We start from the raw sequence: 13,666 nt of genomic DNA on the forward strand, positions 1-13,666 counted from the left end.
AATGATAGAGAAAGGGTTGATAATAAAAAGAAGAGAAATGGGCAGAAAGGGAGTAATTTATGGAAACAGAATAATTTACAGACTGAGTAATAATGGTGAAAGATTTGAAAGAAAAAAATCGCAAAGCTAAATAGCAAGGAAGCTTGAAGAGAAACCTATATACAGAAGAAAAATAATAGTCATAAAAGACAAGTATTCAAAAGGAATATTAGAAGACTTGAGACATGCTGATAAGAGTTAAAGTGTACAAGTGACACCTTCCGCACCTTTGGTTCACGCCCAGAGATAATATGAAGTTGCAAGTTACTGAAAGAGCCTGTAATTAAAAAAAAAAAAGAGAGAGACTTTAAAGACCAAGAAGACCCGAGTACTTACAAAAAGTGGGGGGCCCTACTGCAAGGACCATGGGGAAGAAAGCAGGGAAGAGGAACAGAAATGGTGGCGAGGGGCCAGCTCTCGTTACTCTCATAGGTGAAGGTGCGTTGGTCCTCTTTGATGTCACCCCTGAAGGTGAGGAAGAAATATCTAGGATGTCGCCTCCCTTCATCACTGTCATCCATGACTGACCCCTTTATAATCTGTCCGCACTTCTGGCTTGGGCCACCTTTTAAGTAAAAAGTTCCATACATTTGCACCTCGCTGTGAAAAGCAGAGGATTTTTTTATTCTTCCTAAATTGAAAGAAATTCTGGTTCTTCATATCGAGAGTAATCTTCTCATTGTAACCTCCAAGGTGAGAGGATTCATTTCGTATTCATTAAAATGGTCAGATCAACAGGGCAAGAGTTTCCCCCAAGATTATTTCTCTGACTTGAAACCTTTGGATGGTCAAAGCCTGGCAAATGTGAGCCACCGGCCACCAGTTCTCATGCAGATGACCAGCTAACATGTCGCAGGCATGTCTTAAGAAGCTTTGGAGGCCAGCTGGAAGCTTCCTCCACAGTATGTGAGACATGTGACGGTAGGAGAGTCTCTCCTGGCACTTGCAAAGCCAAGAAAGTATGTTCATTTATTTCCTGGGTGTTTGAATAAATCAATCACTATGGCAAAGATAAATACGGATAATGACGGAATTTCCCACCATGATTTCTTTCTTTTTTTTTTTCCTAATTGAAGTACAGTCAGTTACAATGTGTCAATTTCTGGTGTACAGCACAATGTCCCAGTCATGCATACACATACATATATTCATTTTCATATTCTTTTTCATTAAAGGTTATTACAAGATATTGAACATAGTTCCCTGTGCTATATATGGAAGAAATTTTTTTAAACCTATTTTATATATAGTGGCTAACATTTGTAAATCTCAAACTCCCAAATGTATCCCTTCCCATCCCATTTCCCAGGTAACCATAGGATTGTTTACTATGTCTCAACCATGATTTCTAACAATAAAACAATACCCCCCAAAATCTCTTAACCAGTCCATTTATTACCAAAGAAAATGAAATCTCTCTCGATATTAGTGGCTGTATGAGCTCTGTTAGTGAGACTGAGTAGGTGTGCTTGCAAAGAAGCCTGCTCTGACCACAGGAAAGAGCACCCCATAAGTTGATGCTCATTGATGAACTTGTGTCCATCAACGGATGAATGGATAAAGACAATGTAATTTTATACACAAACATATACATACACAATGGAATATTATTCAGCCATAAAAAGAAAAATCTGCCATTTGCAACAACATAGATAGATAGACGTTGAGAGCATTATGCTGAGTGAAATAAGTCAGACAGAGGAAGACAGCTACTGTATGTTCTCACATATATGTGGCATCTAAAAAAGCCAAACTCATAGAAATAGAGTAGAATGATGGTTGTCAGGAGTGAGGAGTGGGGAAAATGGGGAGATGTTGGTCAAAGGGGCAGACTTCCGTCTATAAGTTTAGTAAGTTCTGGGGTTGTAATGTACAGCAGGGTGACGAGAATTAACAATGCTGTTATTATGTACCTGAATGTTGTTAAGAGAACAGAGCTTAAATGTTATCACCACACACACCCCAAAAAAAGGTAATTAGGGTAATAGAGTTGTTAACTAACCTTACTGTAGTCGTCATTTCACAGTATTTCACCACATGTGTCTCAAATCATCATGTTGGACACTCTAAACTTACATGTGTTGTATATCAGTCATATCTCAGTGAAGCTTGGGGGAAATGAGGGAAAAAATCTTAAAGTTACACCCCCGCCCCACCAATAGTGCTCAGAATCTAGCCTGTCACCAAAAAGGGGGAGGGAGAAATCACGTTCGAAGCTTGTTTATTCACTTCGCCCTTTGTTTTCTAGATCTCGGCCATGTACTCATCAGTGAATAAACAAGGGCAGGCAGGGAACAAGTCAGGACAGTCACTTAAAGCCCTGGAGTCCAGCTACCCCTCCGTCCCGGGAGCCGCCCAGAGGTCGCCCTCTTCCGGGAACCATCTCTACGCTACTGTGAAAGACTTTGAGAAAACTCCGAGCGGCGGCGGCGGGGCGCTGCCGCCCACAGCAGGGAGACCCAGCGAGGGGCCCGAGCCGGATTATGAAGCGATCCCGACTCTGAACAGAGAGGAAGAGAAGGCCGCCCCGGACGCCAGCAGTCACCGCGGCCCCTTCCCGAAGGAGAATGACTACGAGAGCATCGGGGACATGCAGCCGTGCAGGGATGTCACCCGGCTCTAGCAGATGACCCCGCCAGCCGAGGGCCGGCCGGCGGGCACGGCTCTTCTGCGGAGGAGAAGACGCAGGCCACGTCAACCACGCTTCCCATGCTGCTTTCGGAAACGGAAGACGCTCGAGACGCCGGTACACGCCAGCACACCTCCCTGGGACACCCTCAGCCCCCGAAAGACCCCAGCGCTCAGGGGCTTCACCCTGTTGGTGTAGAAAGCCAAGAACCGCGCCCATCGAGAACCGCAGCTCTCCTGCCCGAAGCACCGCGGTGCACAGGGCCTTCTCCCGCTCTCCTGCTCTGCCTGCTACTAACGGTGAAAATGAATGGCTTTTTCCCCTTGAAATCTTAACGACTTATAATGATTCATCCCCAGGACATTCTCCCACCAGGCTGGGCCTTTTCCTTCCAGGTGGGTGTTTTCCGATGGTAAGAAATTGTGGTTGCTGGTTTCCGTCGACTCCACGCCCCCCTAAGAGCGCCCGCGAGAATCCGGGCGGGCGGGTGCGCAGGATTGCGGACGCCCCTTGAGTTTCTGAGATCTGCATTCCTTCTGATTTGGGCACTGCCCGTCAACAGCCTCTCTCTAAGTACTTGGAGTCATTTTTAGATGCTTTATTTTATTTTTATAGTCAAAATGATTTTTTCCCCCAGTATTTGAAACTCTTCAGAGCCTTTTCAGTATTTTTCAGTGAATATGGTGGTACTTCTATAATTGTTTTAGCCCAGAGCTCATTCCTCCAAAACAGACAGCCTTAATCTCTATGCTGGGACACAAACCATATATTTGGATGGCAGCCATGGCGTCCATCTCCCAAGGGCTGTGGACTTGAATGTGTGCTTCTGATGATCTCTGCTGCCACACAGGCAGTGTGGGATTTCTTAAGTTAACTGCTACCCTAAGGTAATCTATCTAAGATTAAAATATAAGCCTTTATTTTTGTTAAATAAATTTATAAGGTATTTTATGTTTAATGCCTAATTTCCAGAAAGTGCCAGATAAAATGTATATTAACTATTTTGATTTTATGTACAATGACCTATATCCTCATTTTGAAAAGACACCATAAAGCACATAAGCTTGATAATTACAAAGAGTTGTTATCTTTTTTCTAACCAAGTGTTTATAACATTGAAGGTTTTTAAGGACTCAGCTTTTCAAATGGTACGTGGAGCTCCTGATCAAAATCATCTGGCTCCCTGGAGAAATAAGTGGAACGAATATAAATGATCATTTTCAATGGTTGGTGGTGGGTAGTATTGAAATATTTGAAATGGTAAAAATGGGAAGAGGAACAAAATCTGACTAGGGATGACTGTGAACTTTTAACCTCATGAAGGCATTATAATTCCATTAAGGTTTAGCTACATTTTTGAGAAAAGGGGGATGAATTCTGCAGCCTGGTGCTTGCAAATGTAAATTGCCTACTGGGATTTTTTTTTTTTTCCCCTTCATTTTAAAAAAAAGTCAGTGGCTGAAATAACTCAGATTAAGAGCTCAGCCTGGTTTGAATTTAATCATCTCTTTTGAGTTTATAACGCCAACATTGGGGAACTTGTTCACTTTTCATTTTAAAAGAAACCTGGTTGAAGTGCTATTATGCAGTGTGGGCTACAGAAAGGAGCTTTTCCTACACTGCTAAAGGAAAAAAAAGAGGCAATTATTCTATACTACTGTGACATCTGTGACTTTTCAGATTGAATAATCTTGCTGTTTTCACTCGTTATGAAAAAGAATGCAATTGGGAGGATGAAGCATCTTGAAAATTGTAGGGACCAGCTCACGGACGTGCTTTTCCCATCCTTTGCATTCATGGCTTGATTTTGTGACTGCTCTGTAATACATTTCTGAAATTGCAGAGTGGCTTAGTTGGGATAAAGTGGTTGGTGTCATTATTTTTCAGTAGGGCCTAGTCTCTCCCTTGGAGACTTTGGGTGCGTAAGCACAGTCACCATTGATCAGAAGATCACGGCAGAATAACCTTGGATTAGGGAGAAGCTTATCAGGAAGGTGCAAGGCCCATGCTCTCTGAATTCACATCCTTTGTAAGCACTGTTTTGCCTGGTGATTCTCACTGCTTAGCATGAATGAGTTTGACCCAAGAATCTCGACCTCACAGGGTTGCTCTAGGAATGGTGATGGCCACGTGGCGCTGCTCACCTAGCATTGCGCGTGCTGCCCACTGTCAGTCATGTCCTTTAGGAGGACCTGACTGCTCAAGAGTCCTGTTGTATCTGACCGTGTCTTACTTATTGCTAGGGCCATGGGTATGATCGCTAAGGAGCAAAATTGCTTCTAGATGGGGGAGTTCATCTTGAACTTTCATTATCAGAATTCCCCCAGAAGTTTCTAAATAAAGGCTATACAAGAGGTCCATAAAGTATGCAATGAAGTATCGCTTTTGATTTGAGAATCTGTGCTAAGAATAAGTTGTGATATAAAGTATTAAGAGGAACTGTGAGGGGGGTGGGTGTAGCTCAGTGGTAGAGTGCGTACTCAGCATGCATGAGGTCCTGGGTTCAATCCCCAGTGCCTCCATCAAATAAACAAACAAACAAACAAACCTAATGGTCTCCTCCCCCACAAAAAAACACAGAAAAAAAAGTAATAAAATAAAAAGTTGAATGTTAAAATATATATATATATATATGATTTAAGAAATAAATAAAGTATGAAAAGGAACAGTAAGGTCCCCCCAGAGCAAATTGTCCAAGAATAGGTAATAGCAGAGCCCAGGAGGGCTGGGGACACGGAAAGCAGAGCGAACTTTAGGGGACGGCTCTGCTCTTTGAACCACTGGGTACCTTACTGAAGTATACTTACTGAGATAGCATCCCTGTTTTGACCCTATATACAGTATTTCATAAATTTCGTCACTTTTTACTTTATCTGTTGAAAGTTTGTGCTAGAATTTTTGAGTTGGAAGCCTTAAAAAAAAAGTTGCATCTTGAGTTAAATGCTACCTAGTTTAAATGTATACAAGGTAATTATCCCAAAAAAAGTTGACTGTATTTTAAAATTCAGTGTTGACATCCATATTGCATAGGCATTCAACTGAAATAACCTAGGTTATGTGAAATTATACAAAAAGATAAAAATAAGTTTTAAGAAATGTTTTGTCTTATAATTCAGAATTTACATTTAAACCTGTCTTGCCTAAAAGCAGGATCTTTGTTTTTATTCAGATATTTTGAAAGTCTTAAAGAATTTTATGCTGCTTTACTGTTTCTCAAATATTGTCAGCAGAAGAGTATAACCTGTTTGATGTGAAATGTTTGAGGAAATTTTAAATCCTGGAAGAAAGTAATTTTTGAAAATATGTTTGCCACAAATAGTTTTTTTCCTGCCCTGTACTAAATTGCATCATTAGGTCTATTAAAAGTTTTGAAGGTACCACTGTCCTTCGTGGGAAAAGGCTAATTACTGATTTATCTGCACTTAAAATCCAAGAGTTATTTCTGATGAGTGCTACATTGACAATAGGTAGCCAACACAAAGAACTAAAATTTAACCTCAGTTTGCCACTAGATCTGTTTCTTATATTAGATTTTCATTTTTCAAATTGGAGCATTTACTGACTTTTACCAGTAACAAAATGTATGTATGTTGTATGTCCATAGGACACACACACACATACATGTATACACATGTATTATACAGTTGCTCTGGTGCTTAATTAATTAGGATGCATCCTATTATGTATTTTGAATGTCTGTCCTACTAGTGTGATGACTATTGTCATAAAAGCAGACTAGAAGAAACAGTTCTCCAATCATTTTCATTTGGTAATTACAAGAAAACCTTCTCAAGTTGCCTTCATTTAATTTTTCCAAGAAGTGAATTTAGATTTTAAATTATGTCCTTCATTCTCTTAGCTGAAAAACAGCGGTATATTTAAATAGTTTGATTCATGTGACTCCCTACACATTCAGCGTGACAGGAGGAAATGAATACAGATGTCCTCCTCAGACAGGTGTCTGAGAAGAGATTTGGCCGAAAGCAACAGGAACCATGTGGGCCAGGATGGAGCCGCAGCAGGGTGACCCCCCCACTTCCCCCCAAGGCAGAAGCAGAGGCCCCTTATCACGTGGGGCATTTTATTTCACTCTCTTTAGAAGCCAGGAGATTTTACTGCAGACTCAACAGGCAGTGGTGGAGGATAACATGCGAAGCACCTGCTCTGAGATGCTGATGTCACGTGGCCAGAGCCCCAGAGCTTCAGTTCAAGACTGACTTAGGATCTTGTAAATGAGTAAATGACATTTTTTTTTTCAGTGCTCCTTGTCATAGTTAATATGAGTCCGTGTGATCTAGTGATGCTATTCTTCTGAAAGTGTTGATTTCTGGTACCCAGCCAGCTGAGCTTCGGCTGCTGGAAGCACAGTAGGTACTGATGGTTATTTCCTGGAAATCTTGACAGGCTTATTGTACTGTGTAACGGGGAGAAGTTAAGGTGTAATGTTTGGCGTTAATAAGTGACTGATGTGAAAATAGGAACATGTGTCTCTAAAATCAAATACAGCTTTATTTGCAGTGAAGTCAAAATTCCTTGTCCTGTAGTAGTAGTTTCTTGCTCTATGTTGTACCTTTTCTTAAATACGTTATTCTTGACAATGTCATTAGACAGGTTTTACACACTCACAAAGTGTCTGACTTAAAGAAATCAATCCAGAAACTGTGTTATATTAGAAACTTCATCTGAAATTACCAAAGGAAATGAAATAAAATCATGGTCCAGAAGAGAACAAACATTCATAAATGGTTTTTTTTCCTACTGCTCATTTTAAAGTTATATTTACATCCAGTCTCTGATATTTATAAAGTATTTCATTGTTTTTCCAGGTTCATCTTTTATTTAACTAGGAAATAGTAGTTCAGATTTTTCTTCATGCCAGATGAAATGAGAAATACAGCTTTTGCTTTAAAAAAAAAAGGCAATTTTTAAAAGCATTTAATTTGGTAATCATTTATCTTAATGCAGTTAGATTTGATTTTTCTTTGCTCACCATGTAACTATGGGTGTTTTTTAAAAATGTACTGTGTTCTGACTGTCTCAAATCACCCTGTGTAATGGATTATAAAGGCTAGTAATTGTCATTCCTCAGAGTTCTGTATGTTCAATTGGCAACAGTAAAATGTTTTAGTGTGTCATTTTTTTAAATATTGTATTATTAACCTGCCTCAGGTATTCAGGGGAAGTTTGAAATATAACTAAACAAATAGGAATTTGCATTTTATTCTGCATGCATTTTTTCCCTCATAAAAATAGTTTCCAAGAAACATGGCACGTTATCTGTTAGGTGGCCCCAATCAGTTTCAAAATACTCCTCTTACTCAAAAATACTCAAAAATAATTCAGCATTATTTGGAGTCATTGTCTCAAAAGGTCTTTGGAATGGTCAAATTGTTCAATTCACAAAAGAGTGGACGGATTTTTTTCTCTATTGGGAATTTTTAAAACTTCCGTCACTTTGCGTAGCACCACCCCCGCCCCTCTGTGTCTGCTGCTCACAGGAAGTTCCATCCTCTCTTTTCCAAAGCTAGTTAGCAGTCTTCAGTATCGCAGACAGCTCTGTCCAGCTCACGTTTTCCGTCATCACCAGCTGCCTGGATAAAGCACAGATCCATCTGGGGAAGCAGATATTGGGTGTTACTTGTCGTGAACTTTGCTAAACCATGTATACTCTTGCCCACATCTTTCACGAGAATGGTTGGTACTAAGGGGCCATAGAAAGAACTTGTTAAAAATTCTGGGAGGAGGGTATAGCTCAGTGGTAGAGTGCATGCTTAGCATGCATGAGGTCCTAGTTTCAATCCCCAGTACCTCCATTAATAAGAGAATTTTTTGAATATATAAAATCTATTTAAAAAATTCTTTTGAAGACTCAAACTCACAAATCCATAAAAATTAGCCCTGTTTTCTAACCAGGTAAGCTCATGGTCCCCTACAATGTCTTGAGACTAAAAGTAAACCCTGAAACAGCAGACCCATAGTTATCTGTAAAATAGAAAGCCATTGATTACTTTGAGGGGAAGACACCCTTTTCTGGAAGAATTAATAATTTCTCAAGTAAATTAAGTGTAACATTTCTTAGCCATGTAGCTACCACACCCCACCCCCTGGGAAATAGTGCTCATAGGGTTTGTGAGTTAGAACTAGTTTGAGCTCCTCTCCCAGGCCTCAAGGAAATGAGAATGTTCAAGCATCTTAACTGTGGAGTTACCAGATGTTGAAAAACTGACCACTTATAGGCAAAGTCTCTGATGTTCGGAGTGAATGGGAGATACAGTGGCTGAGGGTCTCACTTTCTATGCACCTAACGATCCAGGATGTTTAGTTTGGATTTTTTTTTTTAAACTTCACTCTGTATCATCATAACTTAATTATTTGAATGGGTCTTCTAGAATGTAAATTTTTTTCCCAAATTAACAGAACAGGTATTTGCTCATTCTCATTATACATTTAATTGTTAAAAGTCTACCTAGTATACCAGCTAGACACCCTTAGCAGCATAATTAAGGCTAAAAGAGAGAGACCGGTCTCGGCCCCTGCAGCCTGCATTTCAGAACCATCTTGTTGTAACGTCTGGTTTTATTTTGCTATGTTTGTTTTTTAACGCAACAAGTTGGAAACCATGAGTGTAAACAAACTCTTTCCTTTTCCTTTTTTAAGCCCAAGGAGGAAAAAAAAATGTAGTTTTAGCTCCCCATTTAGGTAGTAAAGACTTCCCTGAAAGACAGCAGTGCCTTTTCCCCAGGCGAAGAGACTAACACCAAAGGCCTGAGTTGGTCTTTGAACATCACTTTGACAAGTTGTTATGTATTTTTAATGTAAAACCCGCCTGTGAACCTGACATCATGCTCATGACCCCGTCCAGTAAGCTTGCTCGCTTTTTTCACATTTGTCTTTTTAAATAGAAGCTTCTCTTGTTTTTCCTGGAGCAATACTAGAAACTTAATTCCTGTGGGCTGCCTACTGATGTCCTGGAAAGTTGGCACGACCATTCACAGTGCTCGCCTGTTAGGGAGAAGCTCGTGAAAGATGTTGGGAAAACTGAATTTTACATCCAAGTCAACAAGCATTTGTGAGAGTCTTGTATGCCTCAGATTTTGACACTTTTTTTAATGTTTGTTTGCTTGTTTGTTTTTCTGAGCATCAACTACGTATTTGATTCTAGAGGGGCGGGTAAGGCAAGGATTAGATGTAAAGCTTGAACAGAGTGATGTGGGCAAGACTTCCGCTCCTGTGTGTGTGACTCGGGAAAGTGTTTGATTCCAACACCCTACCTACCACTCTGAGTCTCTTAAGGAGCACACAGTAAATGTATATAAGATTGAGAAAAATTATCGCAAAGATTTAAATTATTGTTTCAACAATTTCTTCTTTGTAAACTTGGGAATAAACCTGATTGGTGGAGAGCATATGTGGCTCCTTACACTATCCTTCGTAGGCAACCAGGCGCCTCCTTTCAAATATGCTTCATTATAGCTTTTTTTAAACTGGGGAAAGAAACTTCTCATGATGAAAAAACAAAACCAACAAAAGACTTCCACAAACTCTTCCAAGAAGAACATAGCATCGCTCTAACATCTGCCCCAGAGTGTTTATTTTTTGCCTATAGTATTTCAGTGATTTTTATGAGAGAAAAAAATGCACTCTTTTTTTTATTTCTTGGAAAAGTGAATTGAGGTTATGAGTTAAATTCTCAGAGGGGACAGTTTCATTTAAAGAGAAGCACTGGTTTTGGAGACAAGCTCATGGTTCTGTGGTCCCTGTTCCAGCACTGACTTTACTGTGTGACCTTAGCAAATGATTAACTACTCTGTGCCTCAGTTTCTCCATATCCAAAATGGGGATAATGATACCAACCATTGCCTACCTCATAGGGATGTTATGAGGACAAATGAGACAATATAGAGAAATACAAATGCTTTGAACTCTGTAAGAAAGGTGCTATATAAATTGATATTGTGTTGTGTTAAATGGTCCAATTATTAATTATGTTTAGGGTTTATATAATAGCAATACTGTTCATCATGTTAAGAACAAGTTTCAATTTGATGCACATTTACAATTCTCTTCTGTGGCCAGATCTTGATCGTTCATCCAGTAACGGTACCTAAGGACCTGAAATGGGTATTTGTTTTCTGTGTTTCTGCCCATAGTATTTCTATTCTGACTGTTCCCAGAAGGCTGGAGTTTAACTTGTCATATCTTGTAGTTTACATGTAAGGAACCTGATTTAAGCTGTATATAAAAGTATAATTACATGTAAATATCAGGTACGTTGTAATTAACGGCACTTATCAAACTGTCTTTGTTCTTTTTTAATTGCAATAAAGATCAGTTTTATATAAAAGCTCATTAAAGTTCACTTGGCATTTGGGAAGATCAAGGGTGGCTAATTTATGTGCCCTGAGGGCACAGGCTGGGTTTGGGGGGTTTAAGCATTGACTGACCACGTGACTGGAAGGAGGTGGGCCTAAGGAGCAGGTTGTGGGGTGTCGTGGTTAGAGTTACAAATTCTGCAGAAAAGGACCTAAGTTTGAGTCCCGGCTCCATGGTGACTTTGAGGAAGCTGTGGGACTTCTCTGTGCCCATTTGCACACAAGAAGGGAGGGATAATAGTGTAGGTTGTCTAGGTAACCGCCCACGAGGTACCTTCGTAAAAGGTAAAATGCTCTATAAATGCTAACAGACACTCTTCACAAGACCTGGGAAAATTGTGATATCTAACCTTACAGCCACCCATTCCCGTAAAGAAACACAAGCTGAGAGCAAATAATGCCCCAAGCCAGGAGTAAAATGCGTGAGGGCAGATGGGGGTGTAAACCGGCAGGAAGTCTCAGAGCAAATGCTTTAACCAGCATCTGATCCTGGTGGCCCCTCCCCAATCACCAAAGACAGATTTGGGGGCCTGACGGTGAAGCAAGGGAGGGTTCCCTTTGGCATGCTCCTGTCTCCTTTGTGTCTGTGCCCCTTAACTCCACAAATTACCTCTAATAAGACCACCTCAGACCCAACCCCCTTCTCTGGACCTTTTCCATGCTCCCTCCTTCCGCCCCTCCCATCTGCTCAATTATAAATACTCAGCCTGTTCCCAGTTTGCACCGGACAGACCTGTTTATTTTTAAGGAACCCTGTACAGTAGGTTACTATCCCCACTTACTCATAGGACTGTTGACAGTTTAAGGAGTTTGCAGTCTTGAGCCAAAACCACCCTTAACGCTCATGGCGGAAACCCCCGTGAAGCTGCCGGGCATATCTGAAGCTGGAGGAGGCGAAGAAGGGGCCAAGGTATCACTTAAATCACTGCCCATCAGTGAATGTCTGCTGTGCCCTCGCAGAGGCCGCCCACCAGGGACTGTGTCCAGGTCTGAGCTCGCCCGAGGGCTTTGCTTTCTTGCGCAGGATGCAAAGCTTGATGGCAACCTCCAGGCAAACGCAGGAAGAGCCTGGCCATCTCCCTTTCAGATCCACCCCCTTCCTTTCGCTCCCCTTTCCCCAGGCTGTTAGGCCCAACTCCATTCTGTGCTCAGAGACTCGGAGTTCAAAATTTGTTCTGAGTCTTTAGATCACAGAATCCAGTTTCCCCCGGGGCTCCCTGGGGAAACTGACATTCTGGGGCTCAGCAACTCGGTATATATTTAGTCACCTATGAAAGGGAGTAGTTTGGGCAATCTGGCCAGCAGTGTGCTGCCAATTCTAGGGTGTGTGTTCACGAAGGGGAGTGGAGAACTCCGAGACCCTCGTTAAGGTGAGCCAGACATACCCCACCCTTCTTTGTTATTATTAAAAATTGTTCATTGGTCTACCTTCCTACCTTTGTGAATCTGCGCTATGATTCTTTTAAATTTTTTTTTTTTAAGGATGAAGGACATTACCTTAAAGTCACCATTCTAAGTATTTGCTCTCAATCTAGATGATTCTTAAAGTCTCAAGTTTGGACCACAGTGGGTCTGGAGCCAACTATTTACCAGGTACCACATCTGTTTCCAAGATTCTCCATCTGCATGTCCTGATGTCATCTCAAATGTGATCAGAGTGGACAGCATCTTTCCCAGCTGCCCCTTTGAGGCACAGTCTAGCTCTTAAGTGTTCCCCATGGCATATACCACAGTTCTCTGCACACAGCAAGCACTCAATAAATGTTTGATCTGACTTTAATTCTCATATTTCTCTATCATCCATAATCCTATGAGCCTCCCTTGGACCAGTGTTATAAACTCTTAGGATTTTATGCTGGAGCTCTTCTCCTGCAAAAAGCTTCTCTGTGACTGTGAATTTCTGAAGACATGGCAGAGGGACAACATAGGGATGACCCCCAAATTAAACCAGCCCCAAAAGTGGTGGCCAAGAGAGGAAGGGATACATCTGACACCCAGATAAATAGTATCACAACCTGGCACGGTTGTCTTCCACAATAGACAAGGCATTAAAAGCAAACAGCTTTAAGATGCTCAAGTCCAAAATAAAATATAATATTAATTGCAACATCAAAGTAGAGAAACAAGCTAACAGGAAAACTAAAGAAACCATAGGCAACCTATTTATTGATTCAGACCATGAATATTTACTGAGCATTTACTATGTGCCAGAAAGTGCCAGAAAGCGCCAGAAAGCAGCGATAGAAGAAAGACAAAGTGAAGCACAGAATAACTAAGTTGCCCGAGTTTTAGCGACAAAGACGGCCTGAGTTCTTAATCATGATTGTTCTAAGGGAGATTTTTATTATAGTTTAGAACCAAAGGATTCTTTAAGCATTTGGCCATTGAACAATGTGGGGAGTTCAGGATGCTGACCCCCAACACAGTCGAAGATCAGAGGATAACTTGAGAGTTCGCCCTGCATCCCTGTGGTTCCACATCCTTGGATTCAACCAGCTGTGGACTGGGTAGAACAGCAGTACAAATTCACTGAAAAAAATCCACTAGTGAGTAGACCCACACAGTTCAAATTCGTGTTGTTCAAGGGTCAACTGTCCACGAAAAACACAAATGATATTTTTAAAGG

At 41.0% G+C, this 13,666-nt stretch overlaps 1 protein-coding gene across 1 annotated transcript in view; it reads left to right on the forward strand.

Annotated features, from left to right (window-relative positions):
- PAG1 (phosphoprotein membrane anchor with glycosphingolipid microdomains 1) overlaps nucleotides 1-11,017 on the forward strand; it is a 74,902-nt gene extending 63,885 nt beyond the window's left edge. The window contains 1 exon segment of the mRNA XM_006193926.3: nucleotides 2,288-11,017. Coding sequence (XP_006193988.1) covers nucleotides 2,288-2,662 — 375 coding nt within the window. The 3' untranslated portion in view covers nucleotides 2,663-11,017.
- The last annotated feature ends 2,649 nt before the right edge of the window (nucleotides 11,018-13,666 follow it).

This window comes from Camelus ferus, chromosome 29 (genome assembly GCF_009834535.1).
Source record: "Camelus ferus isolate YT-003-E chromosome 29, BCGSAC_Cfer_1.0, whole genome shotgun sequence".
In the NCBI taxonomy this organism is placed as follows: domain Eukaryota; kingdom Metazoa; phylum Chordata; class Mammalia; order Artiodactyla; family Camelidae; genus Camelus; species Camelus ferus.